At 44.7% G+C, this 23,260-nt stretch overlaps 1 protein-coding gene across 9 annotated transcripts in view; it reads left to right on the top strand.

The window, feature by feature from the left end:
• Positions 1-25: 25 nt before the first annotated feature.
• The window catches only part of relch (RAB11 binding and LisH domain, coiled-coil and HEAT repeat containing), a 39,222-nt gene continuing 15,987 nt past the window's right edge, over positions 26-23,260 (top strand). For 3 of the 9 annotated variants that reach the window (XM_072699895.1, XM_072699893.1, XM_072699894.1), the window contains exons 1-10: positions 26-593; positions 12,063-12,152; positions 14,803-14,874; positions 14,992-15,047; positions 15,136-15,249; positions 15,579-15,770; positions 16,243-16,334; positions 16,912-17,217; positions 17,726-17,801; positions 18,485-18,580. In XM_072699895.1, the coding sequence (XP_072555996.1) occupies positions 134-593; positions 12,063-12,152; positions 14,803-14,874; positions 14,992-15,047; positions 15,136-15,249; positions 15,579-15,770; positions 16,243-16,334; positions 16,912-17,217; positions 17,726-17,801; positions 18,485-18,580 (1,554 nt within the window). In that variant the 5' untranslated portion in view covers positions 26-133. The remainder of the gene's footprint in view (positions 594-12,062; positions 12,153-14,802; positions 14,875-14,991; positions 15,048-15,135; positions 15,250-15,578; positions 15,771-16,242; positions 16,335-16,911; positions 17,218-17,725; positions 17,802-18,484; positions 18,581-23,260) is intronic. The other 6 variants (XM_072699889.1, XM_072699891.1, XM_072699888.1 and 3 more) reach the window with 3 other exon arrangements.

Genomic DNA, 23,260 nt, shown 5'->3' on the forward strand with positions numbered 1-23,260 from the left:
GAGTTGCGCCCTGCCCCAATCAGATCTCTCCTTCTCGCCGAACTAGCGGAGGTAGTCAGCCGTTCAGGAAGCCCTTAGGAAATACCATTAGCGGGCTAGGCGGCTGGTTTGCCGTGTTTCTCAGCGTAGGAAGATGGCGGCGGGCAGCGTCAACCCTTTTCTCAGTGACTCCGACGAGGAGGCTGAGCGGAGGACGGATGGGCCCGACAAACGACGCAGCCCGGGCGACGTCGCACCGGGCCTGGGCATCGGAGCCCTTTCCCCGCACACGGATTCAGAGCCAGGGGCGTCGCTCCTATCCAGCAGTAGGACGAGCCCCGGGGTGGAAAGTGTTTCTGTCCCGGGTGCTGCTGCTGCGGCTGTGTCTGCGGTAGGGAGCGGGGAGCCTCGGCTGTCTGTGGATGCGATAGCGGCTCAGCTGCTGCGGGATCAGTACATCCTGACGGCCCTGGAACTGCACACGGAGCTGCTGGAAGCGGGCAGGGAGCTCCCCCGGCTGCGAGATTACTTCTCCAACCCGGGCAACTTCGAGAGGCAGAGTGGCACTCCGCCGGCTTGCAAAGAGCCAGTACTCGGTCCTGCCGGACAGCTTAGTAAGTACCGGACGCTGACAAAAAATACGAAGTGTATTTATGCTGGGTCCTTTCATCTGGAAGGTAGTGGGTGGGTTGGAGCACCAGTATCTGGATTTCAGACGGCAGATCTGTCACCATTTACCAAAGGACTGTCTTGGTGTCTGCGGGAACTACGGGGAATACGGAAAAACGGGGAATATGTAATTGATCCTTCATTAAAATGTACTTTTGGGTAGGCAATCATGCCGCTACTGCAGAGGTGGTACAAGCACTCCGTAGTGTTACGTAATTGTGCAGTAATAACATGCATTTCCACCGTAGGTTATGATTTCTTAATATTGTCATGCAGTGCTTGGGTTTCATCTCACTAGACAGGCGTTACACAAAGCGTCTTGAACAGGTTACACCTGTCGGTTGCTGGATGTTTGCTAACGGTTTTTAATGACTTTGAGTCTTAACCACTGCGCCACCTCCCGCCGGCGGTTATTATTTCACGTCACCGAAGGTGCTGCTGGAGCAAGGTGCTGGGTCGGTGTTTAACTTAATATTCCTCAGTAATACACAAGTCTCGGACCAGTCATAAATGGAGTATAACTAAGGGTAAAGATATTACCAATTATGATCATGAGAACAATTATAGTGTTTGGAAGTCTTTACAACATTAATAAGGCTGTGTGCGGTTCGCTTTTTGCCATTGACTATAATCGTGACTGCTCCCTACTCATTTTTTCCCCTTGTTTGCATTTATTTAGTTTCTAAGCAAACACTCATCCCTGTACGCCCCCCCCCCCTTCAAATAAGCACCACATTAGACTGTGCACAGCTGACAACTCATGATTCAAATTGCCAAATGGCTGGTCCTGGGGCCATCACCCACTGTGTGAAAGTAACATTTTAATACACACTTAGAAAACGAAAGAATCATTGCATATGTGCGTTATTAGCCCATGGATGCTACACGAAAACAATTTGTAAGAAATGTATGCTACTGAAATAAGATTGATACTCAGGTAGTATTGTGGTGAGCCCTCTACACATATATGATATACAATTTTATGCTTTAAACGTATGAGAAGTATTGGCTATTTAAAAAAATAAAAATAAAGCTCTATGCTCCCAAGTATCTTTCGCCCAATAAGCATAAAGATACGTTTACTGATAACCATGCTTTCATATCCTTGTTCATGCTTGCTTTGCTATATATTTTAAGGGCCATCTCCAAACTACTGTAGCTCCAACTGGAAAAGCATTGTTTGAAAACAAGTCATCAGAAGGTTATTCTATTAGCATTCTGTTCCTATGGCATACTTTGAATATGCAAACAAATGGTATAGTCAAATTATTAGGAATGTAACTAGGAAACTGGTGTTATGAGTGATGTGTTAACAATGAGAAGTCTTGTAAATTTGGAGCCGGAAAAAAGCATCTCTCTGTTTTACATCTCAAATATCAAATCAGGTACAATCATCCAGCATGGTTCCTAGCAGACTAGCCAGTCACGCAAAGGAGTTTGGCTCTCAGTCTGGTCCTTTTAATACTCTGCATAAAGACAGATGATCTAGATGTAAACCAGACACTCGTACATTATCCATCCATCCATCCATCCATCCATCCAAGGTGCTTGTGTGGAGTTTAACCCAGGCAGCAAAAGGGTCTACAGGATATAAGATAGGGTACAGGGTGCCAGTCTATCGTAAGACACATAAATGCAGACAGCCGCAAGCTATGGGGAATTTAGAAGTGCTGTTTATCTTAACTTGCATGCCCTTGAACTGTGGGAGGTTCCTGGACGACCACCACAAGCTTCCCAACCTGTGAGGTAACAGTACTAGCCACTGCACTGCCATACTGAGACCTATAATATGTAGTCGCTCTGAAAATGAAAGTGAAAGTGCTGTTTTTGTGATGTTTCTTAATGTTTTTTAAGTTTAAGTGGGACGTCAAAGCTCTGGGTCACATTTCTGTCACTTCACCACACTTCCTGTCGTTATTTCCCCAGCCAACCTGCCCTAAAACCCCATTAAGCAGCAGAGGCTGGGATGGAATATTCTCATATGTTTTAATATGGAGTTTTCATGCATTAACGAAGAGTTGTCGGTACACCCAGCTGTACAGCCCAGTGTGTCAGAAGCTGAACCATCTGATGGAGGTTCATTGAAACCGGCTTATAAGAGTCCCTGGATTCGGTGACAGGTGATGCAGTGTCACGTGTGACATTGTGACAGGTAATACAGTGCATTTGGCTCATGTCCCAAGATTTGTCAAAAGGTTTATTATATTATAATAGTTAAATATGCAGGGGCCCTCAGGCTTACAGTTGCAGTTAATTATCCTAGTAAGTTTGGTTTAGGTTGTGGTATAACCAGGTAATTCTCCATCTGAGTGGTTTAGGCTAACGGGGAACATCTTAGCACCAGACCAGTCAAGGAGCATGAATGGACTGAAATATGTCCAGTGCTTCATGGACACCTCAGGTCCCCATCAGGGCAGGATCTGGCCCCGGTCCTGTGGTCGTTTGAGTCCAGGCGGGATGCTGCGGGGCCTCCATGGACGCCATGTTGGGGCGGCCATCCGTACATGTTTGTTTTCTTATTTTTATCTGGACGCTTGTACCTCCAGCTGCTCCCCAGCCGATCAGCGTGAAACTTACCGGTGGCTGTAAGGTGACACCCGTGTGATGTCAGCCACGTCCTTTTCATCTCAAGGCTACCCGCGGTCAGCGGGAAGGGTGACGGACTTCAGGGGCCGCTTTTCCGAGATGGCCGATGCCCTCGGCTCTCCCGGAATCATGGAATCCTTGCGGCGTGTTTTAGACGTCTATGGACGCGAAGACTTAGCTTGACATTGCCATCCTAAAACCTCTCCATTCCCTAGTCAGTATGGTACTTTTCCTTGCATTGCTTCTATACTAGTGTTTCCCAACCCGGTCCTCGGGCACCCATGGACGGTCCACATTTTTGCTCCCTCCCAGACCCCTGCCATACAGTGCACATTTTTCGCTCCATACTGGGATCTGGAAGGGAGCACAAGCATGGACTGTCTGAGTGTACCCAAAGACCAGATTGGGAAATACTGCTTGATATTATATTTGCGAACTTACAGCACACCACAAAGGAAGAAGTTTGGAATCTGTCAACACAAACGGAATGAATGCCTCCCCTTCCATGAACCCCTTTGGCATGTTGCTCAAAACGCTGCCAAGACCATTTCTTGTTCTTGTTCTAGGTGTGCAGAACCTTTAGTCTGGATATATACTTGTAGTTCATTCTCCGTGGTGCCCTCTCCTCTCAGTGTTCTTGTTAAATAAAGGATCCGGAGATGAATCGCGTCCTGCTCCTGTAGACTCTGTGGAGGTCGAGTTGACCTTCTAAATGGAGGACCTGGCCAGCTGAAGTGCTTGGCTTTTAAATGACATTCAGCTTGTTTAACACTGGGCAAGAGAGAGCACACCTTGGCTTGACGTCAGACTGGACCTGGCGTACTGCCAAGAAGACAAAAACAGCAAACGCCCCCTTGGTCCCGACTTTGTGAAGTCCGTTAGCGTGCATGCGTGCAATTATTCAGTATATTGTAATAAATGCACTATGAAAACAAAGGTCTATCCGCTCGTTAATCTTCCAACAGCTTATGCAGTTGTGGATATTGGTGCGAAATTAAATGCATTAATGATGGATGGATAGATGGATGGATGGATGGATGGATAGATAGATCAGATTGCAGGTTTACAGTAACAAAACACACATTTAGACAGTAAAAAAACTCTAGGTGAAGAGAGAGATGAGTTAGCAGCCCTGGTTTTCTGCAGTTCAGTTTTGTATGAATGAAAATCTGGGGTTGCATTCTGACGATTTCTAGATGCCTCTCCGCATGCTTGTAGCTTACCATGCGTGTTATACTGTATGTCTGAGCCAAGGGGACGGGGAACACCTCTTCAGGTGAGGAAGGCGGGCTTCCCTCTGTCTCTCTGCTAAAGTGCATTTTCCTCCTGACACCTTCTGGAGCAGCATGTTTTGGCTGATTAAGTGCCTGTTTAGGCACGATATCGTATTGAGTTCTGTGGCGTTGGTCGGCCGCCACAAACCAGGCGCATATTATAATGGGAGCAGCTCGAGAGTTCCCTCACTGAGTTCCCTCACTGGGACTGTTTGGCACGTAACCATCTTATACGTTATTATTTACTGCGGCTCTGCAGAGGGCAAAAAGGCAGCCGTGCTGTCTGTCGCTGAAAATGCCGCCCTTCTCCTTTGTTCTCTCGCTTCTCTCTCTTTCATCTGTCTGTTAAAGGATAACTGTGGTCCTTTCCCTTGAATATCTGCTTGTTACGGTTCCTTCAGGATGCGTCACTGTTTCACCTGTAGATTTCAGGAAGAACTGAAGAAAACATAGAAAATAAAGCATTAACTTAATTAGCAAGTATGTCCCCACTAACAATTTTTCCTTCTAAATACTTACCGTCACGGTCAAGGTATGGAAACTTTCAAAGTGTATAGTTTTCCTAATGTTCCGAGAACGTTATACAACTGCAACCAAGACTAATAATATAACAGTGAACGAAGGGTGTGGTAGGGCAGCAGGTAACGCTGTCGCTTTACAGGTCAAAGGTCATGGCTTACAGGCTGATTGGTTCGTTGCCAGTATACACATATAGCTCTTTCATAAAATTATATTTTATTATAAAACTATATTTGTCAACACAAACTGCATTAACATTACCTGAACATCCTTTTATTGTGCTGACATTGACAGAACCTTTGTTAAAATGTATAACACGGAAATAATGTTCCATTAACGCAGTGGTTCCCAAACTTTCTCTGCAGGGCCCCCCTTTTCTAGATAGGAACATAATTGAGCCCCCCCCCCCATTCAAACTACACAGGTTCAGATTCAAACTTTATTTGAAATACAACTCCCTTTTGTAATTGAGCGAAACAAATGCAATTACAAAATACAAATGGTGCAATTTCATCACCGTGAGAGAAAAAAGAGCAATCAATTAAAAATAAAAGTCCAGCATAAGTTTGAAATTATGCAAATGCAGATTTAACATTCCTGTTAATATTCATTAGATTACACAAATTAAAGTTTGTCCATTACCGCATTTTGTTTTTAATGATAACCTCAGCTTTCAGCCTATACTATAGCACAAAAGAACACTAAATCATACCCATTAATTGATAGTCTCCCTGCACTTCATGTAGAAAATTTTAAACCTCGTTTTTCATGATATGGTTAGATTTTTTGACCGGCGCTGCAAAACGTCGTCACGCGTCACCATGTCACACGGTACAAAAACCTTGCAAGAGCAAGACGACTTAAGACAGATGGTACAGCACCTCTCAGCCGGCTGAACAAACTGTAACTGCCTCCGTGACGACACAACTTTGCCCTTATTGGCTGAAGAACGTGACGTTTGTATCCCAGGAAGTTCCGATGCGTTATCTGCTATTTCTCCCGAATATCACGTAAAGCAGTGAGAACTGGTTTTCAATTAATTTACTTGGTAAAATAAAGTTTAAATAAATACATAAGTGCTCTAATAGTACACGTAAGGTAGTGGTCTATTTATTGTTAGTTACTGTAATGTTGCGCTGCTTTATCTGTTTAATTGTCCAGTCTGTGAAGAGATTATTTTAGGGTGGCACATGCCCTTGAGGCTATCCCATTGGTGCGCCCCTCCGCAATACCTCTGCGCCCCCCAGTTTGGGAACCACTGCATTAACGTATAATAAGAATGTTCTCTGCCAACATTGAGAGGACCTTCACTACATAATATAGCATAACATACAGTGAAAAATCTTTTCCTCCAACATCCGTGTTTGTTCCTTCAGTTTTGTCGTCTGTTTTGCTGCCCACTTTTATTCACCACAAAATGGAGTGTAGATTCTCTGCCTCAGACAAAATATAAAGCTTTATGGGTCACTTGAGTATATACGAGACCCCCTGGTGACTGCTTTGAGTTGTCCTCAGTTTACCTGTTTCTTTATGTTGAATTATGTTGAATTACTCAGTACAGTTTCCTTGAAGATGGTTTCCTTTCTGTTAAAAACCAAACTAAAACCAAAATGTTGTTGACAACTATCAAACCTTTGATTTGATAGTAAATAAAATCATCTTTGCCCTGTACACCACAATCTCAGATGATGCATATTTGTATTTTCACCTAGTCGGAAAAAAAAATTGAATTGTTTGTACTCCCCTTATCAAAAATGTGTTTATTTTCTAGTTAATATATAACAGTAGCCGATTGTATATTAACAGCATATTGAAATCTCAATTCATTGGCAGTAACAAGTGGTTAGATAGAGACAATATGTGTTTCTGACGTTTCACTTCTGTTTGTTGCATTTTTGAGTGATGTTGTCATAAAAGTGAGGTAATGTGTTTGAGTTTGCTTATTTTGGTCCTGTGTAGTCTTATTGAAACCACATCAAGCCAAAGGATAAAGAGAACATTCCACTCCTGGAAATGTTTATCCTGTCAGGTTTTTTGCAATGTCATTTCATTGTTGTAAAAAGAAAAAAAATATTCAGACAGTTTTGCAAATATTATGTTATGAAATTCATGAGTTTGACCAGTCGCTTGCACCCAAGAATGGAAGGGAATCAAGATCAATGCTTAAAGGAGGTTATTCATAATCAGGGTTTGATATTTGGCTTTAACGAAGCCCAGTGCCAGAGTCTGCTGGTTTAATTCATTACTGGGCTCAGTCTCGCCCCGGTAGGGTGAACGGCAGGAGGCATGAAGAGTCGGGAGTGTCAGCCTCAGATAGAACCTGAAATGCTAAGATAGTGATTTAAATATGCCAGGAGACCTGTGAAAAAGAAGTAACTGGCAATACAAGGGTTTAATGAAGTAAGGATCAAGGAAGATTGTGGGGGTTGTGTATTTTATAGTTGTTAATGTGTATTGGCCCATTTTAAAGAACACAACTCCAGGTCGCTAAATAATCATTTTAAATTTGAGAAATGCTAAATGAACGTGTTAGGGAAACTCTGAGAAACAGAGAACTATTTGTTAAAATGCATGCCAAATTTTGTGGCCAGAAAGCAGGCCTCTGGAATATGAATGCAGCAGATCACACGGAAGAGCTGGGGTTTCGAGGGATTTTATTCTAACCAAACTGTTCATCACAACAGCAGAGGGTGAGAGAGCATTTAGCGACACCCTTTTGAACGTCTGCAGGCCACCCTGGTCCTCTATCGCTGGCCCCTCCCCCCCCCCCCCTCCCCCCAAGCACCTGCCGGTCGATGATGACAGGGCCTCTGTGCTGTAATCGGAGACGCAGGCCTGAATCACACCGCGGATTGGTCTACCTGGGGTTGCCAAGGAAGCGGCAAGCGTTCGTCAGTCTGATCTCCAGGGCAGCCGTCGTGTGACGGTACCGTCGCTGAGTGAGGCCTTTTCTGGTGTGAGGTGTCACAGGGTTTGTAATTAGCATGTAGGCACCAGCCATTTTCTGAGGTCTCTTGGGACTAATCCCAACAAAGAAGAATAAGGCTTAGAAGTCTTAGAACTGGTTAAGGAAAAGTATTCTCTGTAATTAAACAAGCACAGGGCAGAACAAAATAATTATAAGAGAATTTGTTAAATGGCAAACTGCTGCCAAGTCAGTAATTTCTCCATCAGAATGAAAGTTTACCTGTGGTGATACCTTTAAGGAATGTAAAGTATTTTATCATACTTTGGCATACATTCAAATATTTATGTAGTCCTTTTTTCTGGCTTTGATTTATTTTTTTCTGTTCTGGCTGGCTCCTATACTGTTAAATTGCTAATGCAATCTGAGGCAAACAATTAATGGTTTTGTAGCTGGAATGTTGTTTCCTGGACTGAAAATGATTTCCCAGGGATTTTTACAAGTGAACAGCTAATTGGGTTTCTGTATTTTAATGGTAGCAATTAATAGTCACAATTTGAATTTTAATTTCTCTGCGGTGTTTCAAGCATGGGGGATAGGATGAACTGTAGTGCAATTCTGGACAAGACAAGTGCAAAACAAGAATAAAAGGACCTGATAATAATGTTATTAATTATAAATAATTATTATGTGAATTGGTTGCGAGTATGAGCCTTCTAATATTTCTTCGGGAGCTGTTGAAGAACCTGAGAAGCCAGAAATAATGGCTGTGTGGTGTCATCTTTCTCCCGTTCAAATCTTGGCGTCATCCCTTAAGTAAGCGTACCTCCCAAGGGCCATAACAGCAGATTAAACGTCTATATTTCCGCTGTCGGATACAATATCCCCGTCGGCCCGTGGCTTCAGGCCGTAGCAGCAGCCTGAAGCGGCATACCTCTCACGGGCTGACCTGTTCGGATGCTGAGCTGGCACATTTGCATACTCATTTGCATGCTGCGATGGAAATCCAATCAAAATGCAGCCCAGAGAGCTGTCGACGTGTGTCCAGTCCAATATGGATCTTCTTCACCCGGTTGAAATCTGGCCTAATTGACTCATCTGTGGATTAAAATTCAGGATGCTGAATTTCAGTATGTTGCTTCAGCAGAAGATGGATTAATTCCAAAATATCTTCCGGCATATTTCTCTTTCCAGACACGCAGTGTATGTTAGTCAACATATATTGGCAGGATGAAATATAGTTGTTTTTACCAATTATTAAATATTTTAAAAACTGTTAATTAAAACGGAAGCTATTGATCACTCTACTACTGTGGGGACTTTAATAGAATTGAAATACTATTATCATTGTTAAAAAAAAAAAAACAGAATATTATTAATCTGTATTGCGTACTTAAAAAAACTATATTTTATAGTGTTTTTATCAGGTGAAGATTATCTCTGCTGCTGATGACACTAACGGTAGGTCTATGCTCTAGCTAGTTCCTCAGCTAGTGCAGTTAATCATAAAAATGACAGCCTGCCTGCCAGTTCTGCCGTGCCGATGAGGGTGCAGAGAGAGTATCGCTGTGTCTCCCCAGACCACGCACCGCCTTCCAAGTTGACAGTGCTGGTTGAGTTTCAGCCTCAGTTTATATCCCGTTCCACCACCTACACACCAGATTTTACTTTTGGACTAATTTATGAAAACTTTTGGTTCCCTGCGTCAGGCATGCAGGTGGTGGCTGAGGACCAGGTTCAGAACCAGCTTGTTATAGATATCAGATCAGACTGTGAAATTTGGCGATGAGCATCGCGGGCATTAGGAAAACAGTCGGATGTAGGAAAATGACTCCATGGCTCTCGCCAAGCATGGACCTTCTCTGGAGGAGCACCTGAGCTGCAGAGCTGTCCCTCATATCCTATTGATCACAAGGACGTGCTTGTGTCTGGCTTCCTGCTGGAATGACAGATGGGATGCTCCTCGGCCCTCTCTGGGACGGCCGCCGGCAGCGGGGGCGTGGCGGGGCAGACAGCCCTCACGCCTTGGTGAATCCTGGTTCCTCCCCTTCACGCCGGATTGTTCTTCAGCAGGTGCCGGTCGCACCAAGCTGAACCATAACTTGGCCCAGGATTTGCCGACAAGTGAGTGTTTGTTTTTGATTTGCAGGGAAAGAATTTAAATATCCAATGAATAATTATCTTGGATCACTTTGAGATAAAACTTTAGACTCATTATGCCAGGCACTCAATTTAGGCTCATTTATAAATGGGGTTATAAAAACATTCTGATCCAAGCAACTAGAGGAGATGAGACCAACCAATCAAATGTCGTGGTCCCTCCTCCTCAAGTTCCTTGGACCCACCTCCTCTACAATCTGATTGGTTATCTCTCTGAACCAATCTTTGTTCTTTCTGCCCCCAGAACATTGTTGTGTAAATAAAACTCCCACAAGCTTTTTTTGTGATGTGCTGTACGATTTGTATTTGTTGTCCAATTAATTTTTTGTCTTGGTCAAATACATCTTTGCATGTTTTCACGCATTTTCCCATTTCCTGAAAAACGTCAGTCCACTTTCCATGTTTCAAGCTTCGCTACAATCATGCAAAGGTGAAAGTGAGAGTTATCACTCGCACCAGCCTCCCTTCTTTGCAGAAATATGCTGACTCAACTCTGCTGTGAGACATAGCATCATATATTATTTTTACGTGCCCTGGCCTTCTGTCATTTTTAACAGCACTCATTGAATTTCTTGGCCAATCACGTTCAGAGGTGGAGCCACAGAGGATGACTTCTGCTTAGAACAATTTTGAAAATACAGATGCTCACCGACTTTCGGTGGGGTTATGTGATGATGAATCCAGCACAAGTTGAAAACACTTGAGTCAAATGTCAATATGATATAACTAAGTAAATAAATAGCTACTTTCACTGAATAAGTAAATAAATCTGGTTAAACACAGAAGAAAACACTGTGTGATAGGTTGTTATACACTGCATGAGATGTTTACGCTCATGATCGCTACAGAGACTGGAATGCGTGGCTGGATGGATCCTGCCATCATACGACAATGTCACTAGCCTGGGAACAGATCAAAACGTAAAGTCTGACCACTGAAATTGCATTGCCAATGCATCATCATAAAGTCGGAGTATCATCAGTCAAACCATCGTAATGGAATATTGGTATCACCATGTGTGGAACGCATTGCTCTTGAGGAATACTATGCATCCACTAGCACGGTATTGTTAGTGGTTATTGCATAAAACATCACCATTAGCACCTCTGAGAGTGATTACTTCTTTAAGGTCTTTGTGCTCTGATGCACGTTCATCCATTTTTCATGCTGCTAACCATGCATTCCACTAATAAATATGATCAAATTCACACCCCCAAAATCCATAGCCTCATTTTGAAGTGATCACGTACTGTACACAACTTATCGAGCTTTAGGCATTCGGACCTTTTGGCATCCAGACTTTGTTTCATTTGTAATGCGACAACTTGTTGGGAAGCCGCCATGCACTGCTCCGGGGGTAATCAGCAGCATGCAGGCCACCGGTAACTGCATTACGAAAAGCCTTTGGGACCCAGTTGGGAATTGATGAATACCCCAATCAGGGGGCGGGACTGTCTCACTATGCTGGGCCTAAACCTCATGCTGGGAAGCAGCCGACAGAGACGGAGATGGGAAGCAGTGGGTGCTTTTGCAGGTAGATGTTGTAGGATGGCTGTCTTGAAGGGACCTCCACCTGCATGGGACGTGCTGGAGGATGATTATCACTCCATCACGGACCATCTTATGTTCCCTCACTAAACCTGGCCCCTCGTGGGTATATGTCCAGACCCTTATTTCCTGCAAAGGAAAACTTGAAGACAAGACAAACAAACAGGGCCACATAAAAAGAGAGTTGGGCCCCTGAATATTCTTCTGGGGCCCCTGACCTCCACACCAAAGCTATCATTGTCCATGCTCACACACATGGGGCCCCTGAAAAGGTGGCCCCACAACCAAGTCACCTACAATCTTTAAAGAAAGACGGGACTCCTATGTGAGAGTCAGGGTGACCGTGGTGACCTCGTTGTTTAATGTGCGATCGCCAGTCTCCCAGTGGCTGTGGGGAAACTCATTACTCGTTTTCATTTCAGATCGCACCGGAAGCATAAGCACTCTGGACTCCCTGGATTTTGCCCGCTACTCCGACGACGGGAACAGGGAATCGGACGAGCGCGTCGCAGGTAAAGGGAACTTTGTGGGAGGAAGTGCGAGCAGAGGCCAGACGCGGGGGGGGGGGGGCGCGGGAACAAGAAAAGCACCACTTTGTGATTCGGAGAAGTGAGCATCACAGTCTCGATGTCCATGCATGTGTCAGGGGAACATAGAGTATTTACTGCCCTTTATGGAGCCTTGTCAGGAATTTGAAAGACCGATTTAGCACAAGTGACGGGGGGCCATTTTCTAAATCATAACCTACGGATCATGTGACTTAATCACATGTTTTTTTTTTTGTTTTTTTTTCCTCCTGACAAGCTCAATGATGTTAGATGTCAGGGTTTTATTTGCGTCATCTCCTCGAGGTGCATATCACATGTCACAGTGTCCTTTATGGAGACTCGAGCCAGACTCGAGGCGGAGCAACGTTAGCCCTGCACGTGTTTTTTACAGACTGATACGTTTGTTTGGAGGTTTCGCGAAAGCCTTCAGATAGGAGTGAAGTGCCGTAAATGTTTTATCAGCGGCCCCTCTGTTTCTAGAACCGCTTATTTGGGGTCAGGGCAAGCCTAGAGCACAAGGGCACAAGGCATATATAGGGTACACACACAGTTTAAGCGCAATTTATAAACAGCAGTCTGACCAAACCTCAGGTATGCAGAATTTCACACGGGGATTCCAAAGCCTTTGTTAGGGTTCGGGTAGGAACTATCAGTAGAATAATTTGTATTATAAACTATGTCAACGTGAGATCCCTGAACTGCTGAGCTGCCCACAAACTAATAAAAAAATTAAATCAATACTATTAACGATTGCTTTTTCAAAAATTGCTAAAACTAAACATCTATTTCTGACGAAAATTGACCGAAGCGACCCTTTATTTCTAAACGTATTAATGCGTTAATACTACCATGGTATTTCATGTAGAAATGTGTATTGTTCTTGCTGTGTCTTTGGTTGTTTTGTCAGTTATTTTCGTTATTTATTTTTCACCCCGTAGCAGAATTAGTTTTCGGCATATACTTTATAACGGCATGTTCCGAAAACACAGCGATGCTATATATGCGTCCCGTTAGCTAGATTGGCACATCGTAGCGGCCAGATTAGAAGGCTGGGGTGCCATTTAGGGGGGATTCGGGGTCCATGCAGCAGATGCGCCGTGTTCCGCTGTAGTCGCTGAAAGCAGTGTGGTGCCTCCATACCTTTTGAACTTGGTCTTTCTTTGGGGTGGGGGGGGGGGTGAAAGAGGGATGCATCCTGTCCTCTCTTTTTCCACCCCTGCTGTCTGACTCCGGGAGATCTGGCTTTCTGGTTTTAAAGAATTTAAACGTAGCTTTTCTCTTTCCAATACTGGACCAGCTACCATCCGAGTTAGCAGTCCTTCTGCTGAACCCCACCTCTCTTTCAGTTTCTTTTTTTAATATTTTTTTTTTTGAGTTGTTCCATTTGTTGCATCTGTATTTGCATTTTGTGCATTCCTGATCTGCGTCATTTACATGTGTATTGATTTGTACGTTTCCATGACGACTGGCCTCAACGAGAACTTTTTCCGCTACTTGGCCCAAGCTAACCTTGAGGCGTGGTCTCTTACCTCCCTCTTGTTTTTGACGACCGCAAAGACATGGGTCCAGATATACAGGAATGGGTCCAGGTTGGGACGGACGAGGTGGGCCTGGCCTTCGTAAAGTGCTTAGGGGAGAGGAAACCAAAAGCCTGCCCGGTGGACCATTTGGGGGCGCAGATCGTCAGTGCACAGTCATGCAAAGCGTCCTCTGCTCTCCATGCCTGTCTGCGGAACCCGCCTTCGGGGGTTCTGTGGACCTGTTACCTTCAGCCCAGTGACTTCCTGTCCCCTTTTCCCTAACTGTAGTTTGACTGCTCTCTGTGTTTACCTCCACATTGAAAGCTGTTTTAAATTTTATTCTGTTTTTATTTTCGCTGATTTTTCCGCCTTTTTTTAAGCACTAGACTGATTTACAGACAACCTACGCTTTTCAGTCTTATTTGAGGCCATACTAGTATCGACATAGAATGGTCCTCTCATATCTTAACCTGACAAACAGTGCGGAAGATTAAGTAGCATTTGTGGCATATTTGGAGCAGTTGTGACCTTGCCCTGTTTAACCTCAGTGTATTTCAATTTATTTTTCATTCAGACACACTATAAGTGTATGGATCCATTTTGTGTGTCGAAAAAAAACTTGTCTGATTCACCATTTATTAGTGTTTGGTCCTCAGTGTACCTCAAAATCTAAATAACAGCTGTTCATTTGAAATGTAACATATTACTAAAATGGTTTAAAACAAACATAAATAAAAATCTCATTCCCTTGTAATGCTTAAGCTAAGGCTAAGAGTCCTGGTCAGACAGCAGGAGTATTTTTGTTCAAGAAAAAGCTCAAAGATCTCAAGAAAAGTATGGAAAGTGGTCACCATTCTGCTTCTCCAGCAACTTCTGCTGCATGCGTCCATAATTTGCATGACCTTCTGTTTGTTTATATTTTCTTTTTCTTTTCTTTTTCATTTTTTTGTTCAGCTTCTTAGAGAGTGTATCATTTTTGTTCGGTTTTGTTTTTCATGGTCATCCCCTTTTTTGTGTTTTCTTTTTTTATTTTATTTCTTTGTTCCCTTTTCTTGGCTGGATGCCTGTGTGTGTTTAATCCACTCCCTGTCCAGTCCTGGAGTTTGAACTACGGAAAGCCAAGGAGACCATACAGGCTCTGCGGGCCAACTTGACTCAGGCAGCAGGTGGCGTACTTTATACTTTTACTACTTCAAGTCTTTCTGCTTCGAGAGCCGCTCAAGCTCCTTGGGCCGGTGGCGCAGTGCGCAGGCCGACCGACGGCTGCTCTTCATCTCTTACAGAGAGCGACGTTCGTATGCAGGAGAGGAAGAACTTCAAATCCAGCCCTGAAATTCAGGTAGGGACAGCGATCCCCACCCCGTCTTGGAGGTGTCACATGTGCACATCGTGTCTCGACGCTAAACCTCCGTCCTCCCTTCCTGCAGGAACCTATCCGCCCTCTTGAGAAAAGAGCATTAAATTTTCTAGTCAACGAGTATTTATTGAAAAACAATTACAAGCTTTCGTCCATCACGTTCTCAGATGAAAATGATGATCAGGTAACTTCTGAATATCATGACTGCAATAAATTTTTGCTAGTAACATAGTTGTGTCCTTCATAGGCTATACATGCTTTTTCCAATAAATAATTGAGTTTTGAAAGTGTAATTTAAGGATTAATGTTTTGATTTTTCATATTTTGTTGTGTCCTGGTACATAAATATTAATACATTAGTAAGACCTAAAATAAATTGAATCAAAGCCTCTTGTAATAGTTTTTTATGATGTACTGAAATCTTTACTTTAAAAAAAAAAAAACAAACTGTAAATCTCCAGCCTGCTTATTGATAGGGAAGCGTGTTGACTTGCTGTTGTGCGCCCTCTGCAGGACTTTGAGCTGTGGGACGACGTGGGCTTGAACATCCCAAAACCCCCTGACCTCCTCCACCTGTACCGGAACTGCGGCTCCAGCCCACCATCGCCCCGGGATACGGTGGACGTCGGCGTGGGTGTGGAGGCCGACGAGCTGCCGTCCGGCCCGGTCACGCCGCAGCCCTCGCTGAACACCGAGCTCCCGCAGGTGTGTTGCCGTCGAGCGAGCCTCTCTGTTTCACTTTGGCACATGCACAGCTGCATTGTGGGTAGCGCTCAGTGCAGTGGCCTCACACATCAGCGTTTTGAATGTTCTCTGCATTTATTTAGGTTTCCTGTAGGTGCTGCAGTCATTTTCTACCATCCACAGACTCCCAGCTTGTTAAATTGATGCCTCTAAATTGCATTTGTGTGTGTGTGTCTGTGTGTGTGTGTGTGTGTGTGTGTGTGTGTGTGTGTGTCTCACCCCCTGGTGACACCTTATACACTCCGTTCCCTCAAGTGTGCCCTGTGCTTCTTGGAATCGGCCCTAAACTCATCACGCCCCAGCACTGGATAAGTTGGATGGATTGTTTGCACGTTTTAGGTCCACTGTAGTTGTAGTTGCCCCTGTAGTTACTAGCACTTTTTGCATGACTTTTATTGATTGAAAGTGACCGACTGTTTGCTCCACGTTTCAGCAAGCGGCCGTGGTTCAGGAGCTGGAGTACCAGATCAGCCTCCTGAACAGCGAGAAGAAGAGCCTGTTAGAGAAGATCAAGAAGTTGGAGAGGTATGGCATGAGATGATGTTTTATTAAGTACTTTGGAATGGTTCTTTTCGCCTATCTGATCTTTCACTCCTTTGAGAAACATGAACATGTGAGAACCAAGCTTGGGCTCTGAGTGCAGGGTTAGGGTTAGGGTTAGGGTTAGGGTTAGGCCATTTATCCAGCATCATTGGAGCCTTTTCAGAGGTTAATAAAGTGGGTCCTACCCAGTATTAGCTAGGTGTACATAATAAACCGAGTCCTTCCCGGCGCTAGCTAGGCGAACCTTTTAATCATAAGTGATAAGCGTCACACCCAAGCAAGACGTGACTATTCTGCCAAGAAAGGGGTTCAAACAAGCAACCTTCCGATCACAGGCACCGAGGCCTAACCTACTAAGCCATGGGCTGCCCCTATCTGTGGAGAAGAACAGGGGGCCGGTGAGGGCCAATGAGGGTTGGGTGGGTGTGTGAATTTCCCTTTGTGCTCTCAGATGCACTCTTCTGTTACCTCACCAGAGGTGTCCTTTCTCCTTCACACAAACTGCCTTCTGATGGAATTTGCCCTGAAATAAGCGAAGGCGGAACGCCATCTCTTTCAGTGACATGCGCATCATTAAGGAGAGCATCTCCATCCCGCCGCTCGTCACGGCAGCAAAATCGGGCCGGCTGCCCGACCCCGGGCCCCAGGATAACGGACAGTACCTGGACATCCGGCGCTCCACGGATCAGGATGACGTGCCAGACGGCCCAGCCGGGGGTTTCAGCTCTGACCCTGACCTGCAGGAGGCGCCGCCCGTCCATTTGCAAGTCACCGACCTGACCAGGCCTCAGACTTCACCCCATGCAAAGTTAAAATGTCAGACCTCGCAAAGGAAGGGGCCTGTTGAGTTTGATCAGCCAAACAGGTGAGACTGTGGAAGCTCCCTTTGATAGTCATGCTCGCTTACATGTCAGACACACGGTGTCCTGTAGATTTACCCTCCGGTTCCACCCTTCAATGCAATGACAATGATTTATGGCAGGAAAGGATATGAATCATGAAAATGTCATTTATATGGATTTTCTCTGCCTGCAATGTTATTTCGTTAATTAGCATTTTGATGTGGTTCATTGCTCTTTGTCTACATGTTAGTACAGACTGGTTGTAGCCCAAGCAAGTACTGTAATATTAAACTCAGTGTGTTTTAATATACTCGCCACTAGAGGGCGCCACAACCTCAGAAAAAAACTGGTAATGCTGGTAAGGTAATGCTGGCATTTTATGGAAGAGAATTAATACGAGCAAATGTCATGTCAGGACAGGTGGATATAGAGGGATCTTTAAGTAATAAGGTACTAATTTATTGGTACCCAGTTATATCTTATTTTCATCACGAATTTGCACACTGAACATTAATTTGTTCTGGTCTCCAGAAAGCTGTCTCCTGCATTTCACCAAGCACTTTTGTCCTTCTGCCCGATGTCTGCTGATAGTCGTCTTGGCTCCGAGGTGAGATAGCTCAAGGATGACTTCCTGACACTTGTCTAACTGCAACCTTTGAATGAAACAGCTTACAGGGTTCAAAGATGCCAGTGACTACTACCAGGGAACATGTGTGAAGGCAAGATGACCCATAGTACAGTAGAGGACTTAGTGTGAATGTGACATACTCGCAACTCGTGCTATTCCACCTACAGCCTGTTAAGCACTTAGCCAACACTTGGTGTCACTGTAGAGCAATATGAGCGTGAAGAACCCAACTGTGAAACCGTGAGATGACTCGAGCAGCGGAGTGGGAATGTAAGCCGGAATGTGTAGAAGGCACCTGTACCTCTGGAGTGGCCCAGTGCCCTGAGCTTTAGGAAGATTTTATTTCTTATAAACTTGTTTATAATGAACTTGAAAAGTACCCATATTTTAAACTGTTATATTTCAGTGAGGGACAATTTCTGCTGCTCAAATGCTGTGTATGCTGTGTATGCCCAGACTCTTTTTATTTCCCTAACGCTCTAAATGAAACGTGGCAGTCCGACAAATGGGTCATGCTGGTGATGTGCTTCCGCAGACGTGTGCGACAGGGTAGTGGACCCTGACAGGCAGGCAGCACCCAGACCCTGGCAGGTACCATTCATATTCTTACAGGGATGTTCTTGCGTCATCCCCCTCTCCCCAATCCCCCCCCCCCCAACAAGGTGTCCCGCATCGCAGACAGCGCTGAGAGTGTCACCCTCATGCTGGGCCGCTGCTTACCCCACATTGTCCCCAACGTGCTGCTGGCCAAGCGGGAGGTAAGTCCCCCTGTCACCTTGCCCCATCCCCCCCCTCACACACACACACACACACACACACACACACACGAACACCCTCACCATTGTCTTTGTTCCAATGTCGGTCTGCTGTATTCAAGTCTAAAAACCTGCGTTGATGTAATCGTTCTCGAGTCCCCCCCCCCCCCCCTCCGTTCTCTGTGTCTCGTCTTTCATGTTCGATCGGCCTTTCTATGCGTGCATCTCTGCCCCTTCCCCCCAGAGAATGGTTGTGCACCTGTGCCAGGTGAATCCCCCCCCCCTCCCTTGACTTCCCCTTTTGCTGTTTGTTTCTGATCGACTTGAGATCCAAAGTCCGCGTCTTAACTGCCTCCATTCATATAAAGCTTCTTTCCAGGTGCTCACAGAAATACACAGTGTCATAAACACTTACTACTACTTAATCTGCATAATTTAAACTTCAAAAGACTCTCCGTTTAAACATTCAAAAGTTAATAGGTTAATTATTGAATAATTATGTTAATCGTTGGTTGTTTGAAAGAATAAACACTGATTTTTTTGTGTTTATCATTATATTAAGGTGTAAAACTGAATCTGAAGTGATGGGTGTTAAGTGAACTGAATTGTGTGATTTCATGAGGTGACTGATTTCAAATGAAAAAAAATCATGCTGCAGACTTTGTGTCTGGAAGACAGAGCAAGAACTCGTAGAGCCTTCAGTACTATAATAATTTTTTTTATCTTTCTTAGCAGTAAATCGCCTTTATCCCCATGTCATTAAAGTGAGTCTTGATATATTTTTTAAATTTAGTGTTTTCATTCTAATGGATTGGATAAGATCATTTTTATTCTCTATTTCACAAGTATGATTAGGGTGTTTTTTGATTTTTTGCGTATCCCATCTTGCTCGTATATGAGACGCATAAACTCACTCACAGGGTGCCGCAAAGCTTCGGGTCAGCATTCAGAGTCCGCCATTTACCTGGTGCTTCTGTAGAAGTTTGTGAGATGAGAAGTTCAGCATGAGGTCACGGCAAGGCTGGAGCTCAAGAAGCAAAGGGAATAAGATGAGGGGGAGGAGCTATAGCCTCTCCCAGGATGCACCTGGTTCTGAGGCAGGCGACACCCTCGGCGGGAAGCCTGTCCGTCTGTCATTTAGCCCTTTAAGCGCTTTAAGCTCGTGTTTTATTACCAATACTAACAACTGCCACTGAAACTTACAAAGACAGCAATACATCGATCCTCAAATACTCTGTGCCTAATTTATTAGGTGCACCTGCTCGTTAATACAAAGAGCTTGCTCCTTCAAACAGAAACTGTATGTCTGCAGCCGAATATAAATGGCACGGAGATGGGGTCAAGTGTTCCAGTTACACTTAAGCATCAGAACAGCTAAGATGCATGATGTAATCGATTCTGAATGCGGCGTGACTGTTGGTGCCAGACGCGATGCTTCCAGCATCTCTACAATAGCCACACTTACGGGCTGCAGAATTATCAAGAATAAGGCAATAAACAAAACCACCCAGTTAGTGGCCGTTCTTTAGGCAAAAACACATTGGTAATGAGAGGAGAAATGCCAGAGTAACAGGAAGGCCACAAGAAGAAAAACAACAGCTGAGTACTGCAGTGGTGTGCAGACAGGCCTCCCTGAACACACAACTCGCCAACCCTTGAAGTGAGGTAAAAGTACGCAGTACTAGGTAGGTGTAACTAAAAAAGGGCCCCCTGGGTGTATTTTGTACAGCACTGAATGGAGTTTAACTATTAACTTGCATAGATTGTCAAGTAAGGTATAGAATAAAATCGTATAGCCTTTTAAATTACTCCTGTCACTTAGTGATGGTTTTAGTAGTCTGTAGTGGAAAGATTGACATAGCACGCTCCCCCCCTCCCCCCCCATTTTTTCATGTAATCGTATGAGTTTGCACAGTGTGTCCAATCTTGTGGCTGAGATCATTTTTCATACAATATGAGATCAGCACCTGGAGCTGAATGTGATCCGTGATTCTGTGCTGAGGCACAAGAAAACGGTCAGATCTGGGCTCAATGACCCACGACGGGGCTGCAGAACAGTGAAATACACACTACATGTGAAAAAGGCAGATTTGTCGGTCGGATGACATGTTTAGATGACGTGTTTTACATTGTAAAAATCTGGGAGATTCCAGCTTTTTAGTTACGTCATATGCTAAATTTGAGTTTGTTCAATTAATCTTGCAATTATGAGCTATGTGGTGTCACTGAGGCTAGGGATCTGTGCCAGCAATTGGAAGGTTGCTGGTTCGAATCCCGTGAATACCAGGAGAGATCCTACTCCATTGTGCCTTGATCAAGACCCTTAAGGTGCAATTCTGTCATACTGGGTATGATGTCGATCTACATCCAGCTCTGCAAAGAGGTCCTCCAAGTTACAGAGGCATTTGGGGGCTGGTGGCAGGATTGGCACTTCAGCCACTGGAAAAAATTTGCCCTGGTCCATTCGGACTGGTGTGGTGCTGAGGTATAACCCGCTACATGGGTGCACTCGGGTTCTCATCCCTGAGGTGGTTTGTTGTGCGGTAATGCGCTGTAATCTTACCTCTATCTTGCAAATGTTTTTTCTATGAGAAATTGTGAATGACAGAGTATGACATGTCGAAGCCGTTTCGTCGGAAGGCTTCCCAAGGGCATTACGCGTGCGTCCGTGCCCCACAGCCTGCTGTTCACACCGCAGTCTCCGCTAACGATGAATGTCTCAAAATTTAATGAGAGATAGTGTAGCAGCACATATTCCTGCACCTCTAAGTCCCCGAGTTGCCAACGGTAACATTACAGACCCTACTGAGTACATCTGACGCCTTATACCTTTTCTGTTGTTTTTTTTTCCACTGATTGTTGAAATCATAAAAGGATTCTGGGGGTAAAAATTCACACATGCACCTGCCCCTTTAAGTGCCTGCGGGGCGTGGGCGTGTTTGAAGGAGCCTCTGTCCCCCCCCCCCCCCCCCCCCCGTGACATGAAGGGAACATAGCACCGCCGCCCCCAGCAGCTGCACACATTTGCATATCACAGTTATTTTTTTGCAGCCTAAATGACAGTTTAGAAGGATCTGGAACAACTCCAGGGCGTTGGAAAAACAAGCCCAGCGTGGATAAAGCTTCCGTATTCTGTGTAGTGGAATGGGATGGGGTCTCTGTGGTCACTTTATGGTGACGTTGCATCAGCAAATTATAAAATACAGTGATGTTAGTATCTAACCATTGTCTGTCTGCTGTGTGTGCGTGTGTGTGTGTGTGTGTGTGTGTGCCACATGATAGACTGCCATCCCATCCAGGGTGCCCCATGCTGCCTGGGTAGAGACTCTTCAGCCCTGTGTTTTGTTTGGAAGATGAATTTTAAGGGAACAGAGGCACGAAGTCTCGATACGAAAACAAATAAATATCTGATACACTTAGGCATGTCAGACATTAAGTGTGATGTCCCAGCTTGATGTGACATGTAAGTTGTGCTAGAGTGATTTGTGGTGAAGCATCAGGTGACTGTAATGTAAGCTGTAACAAAGCGTGGCTTCAGATTGCGACAGTCCTTGGCTTCCAGGGATGCAATCGTCTCCCTAACCATCAACAGGGCAGGTTTGCTGTTTCGAAGGCACTCTCAGGATAACATGGCACGCATATTTGCGTGTTTAAGGCTGCTGCAGGTTTATCACCGCAGAATCTTTAGAGACGCTTCATTCAGATGTTCTGGGAAGTGAGATTGGATAAAGGTCACCGGCTGTTCGAAACGGGATGTCGCTCTTCCTGTTTTGCCCAGCGGGAGGGGTCATGTTTATTTATCTCGACTCGGGCCTCCACTCGCTCTTACGACAGTCCTAGAGAAATCAGACGAGCTTCGGCGCAGTCCACCCCCGCTTCCACAAGTGCCCCAACACAGCCGCATTGTTCACAGGCAGGGGGCACCCGATCCCTAATTGTAGCTCTTCGAAGGGCACAGCCAAACAAAACGCAACGGGCTATGAGACACCAACTGCTCTACAGGAGCTTCCCTATGTCCTTGTTTGTTTTGGCCCTGATCAGTCCTGTCGTCTGATTCCAATCTATCGCTCAGAGGGAATAAGGCAGAATTGTGCGAATCCTATCCGAGTGCTGAGGAGGCTGTGTAACCGGAATGAGTGTTTGCTCGTCCGTAATCCGATATTTTGCGAGTGTAATAAGATATCATGAATTACTGAATATTGTCATTAATTGTTTTTGTACACTTTAACCATTATTTGAATGGTTTATGGAGCATGTCATTTGGGAGAAAAAACTATCTGTTAATATGTAAATTAATTACCAATAATGTGTGTGTGTGTGTGTGTGTGTGTGTGTGTGTGTGTGTGCGTGTGTACTTTGCAAGAGACTGGCATACCAACATTGTAAGCAGATAGAACATAATAATAGTAATAATGAGTAATAATACATTTAAATAGCACTCAAATGTATGTGCACATCCTATACAGCATTTTTATTTTTTTGCATTTTCTAATTTGTTGGAGTTTTTGTATTTTCATTTTTTGCTGCTATTATAGCTATCGTCATCATTGTTATCAATAGGAGCCGCCATCGTGTCATCACACTGCTCGCAGCTGGGCCGCACTCCACAAAGGGCCGTGTGTTTCAAGCCCCGACTTGGGTGCGGAAGCAGCCGCTTTGAAATGCATCAGCCCCCTGGGATTC

Source organism: Paramormyrops kingsleyae, chromosome 15 (assembly GCF_048594095.1).
Source record: "Paramormyrops kingsleyae isolate MSU_618 chromosome 15, PKINGS_0.4, whole genome shotgun sequence".
NCBI lineage: Eukaryota > Metazoa > Chordata > Actinopteri > Osteoglossiformes > Mormyridae > Paramormyrops > Paramormyrops kingsleyae.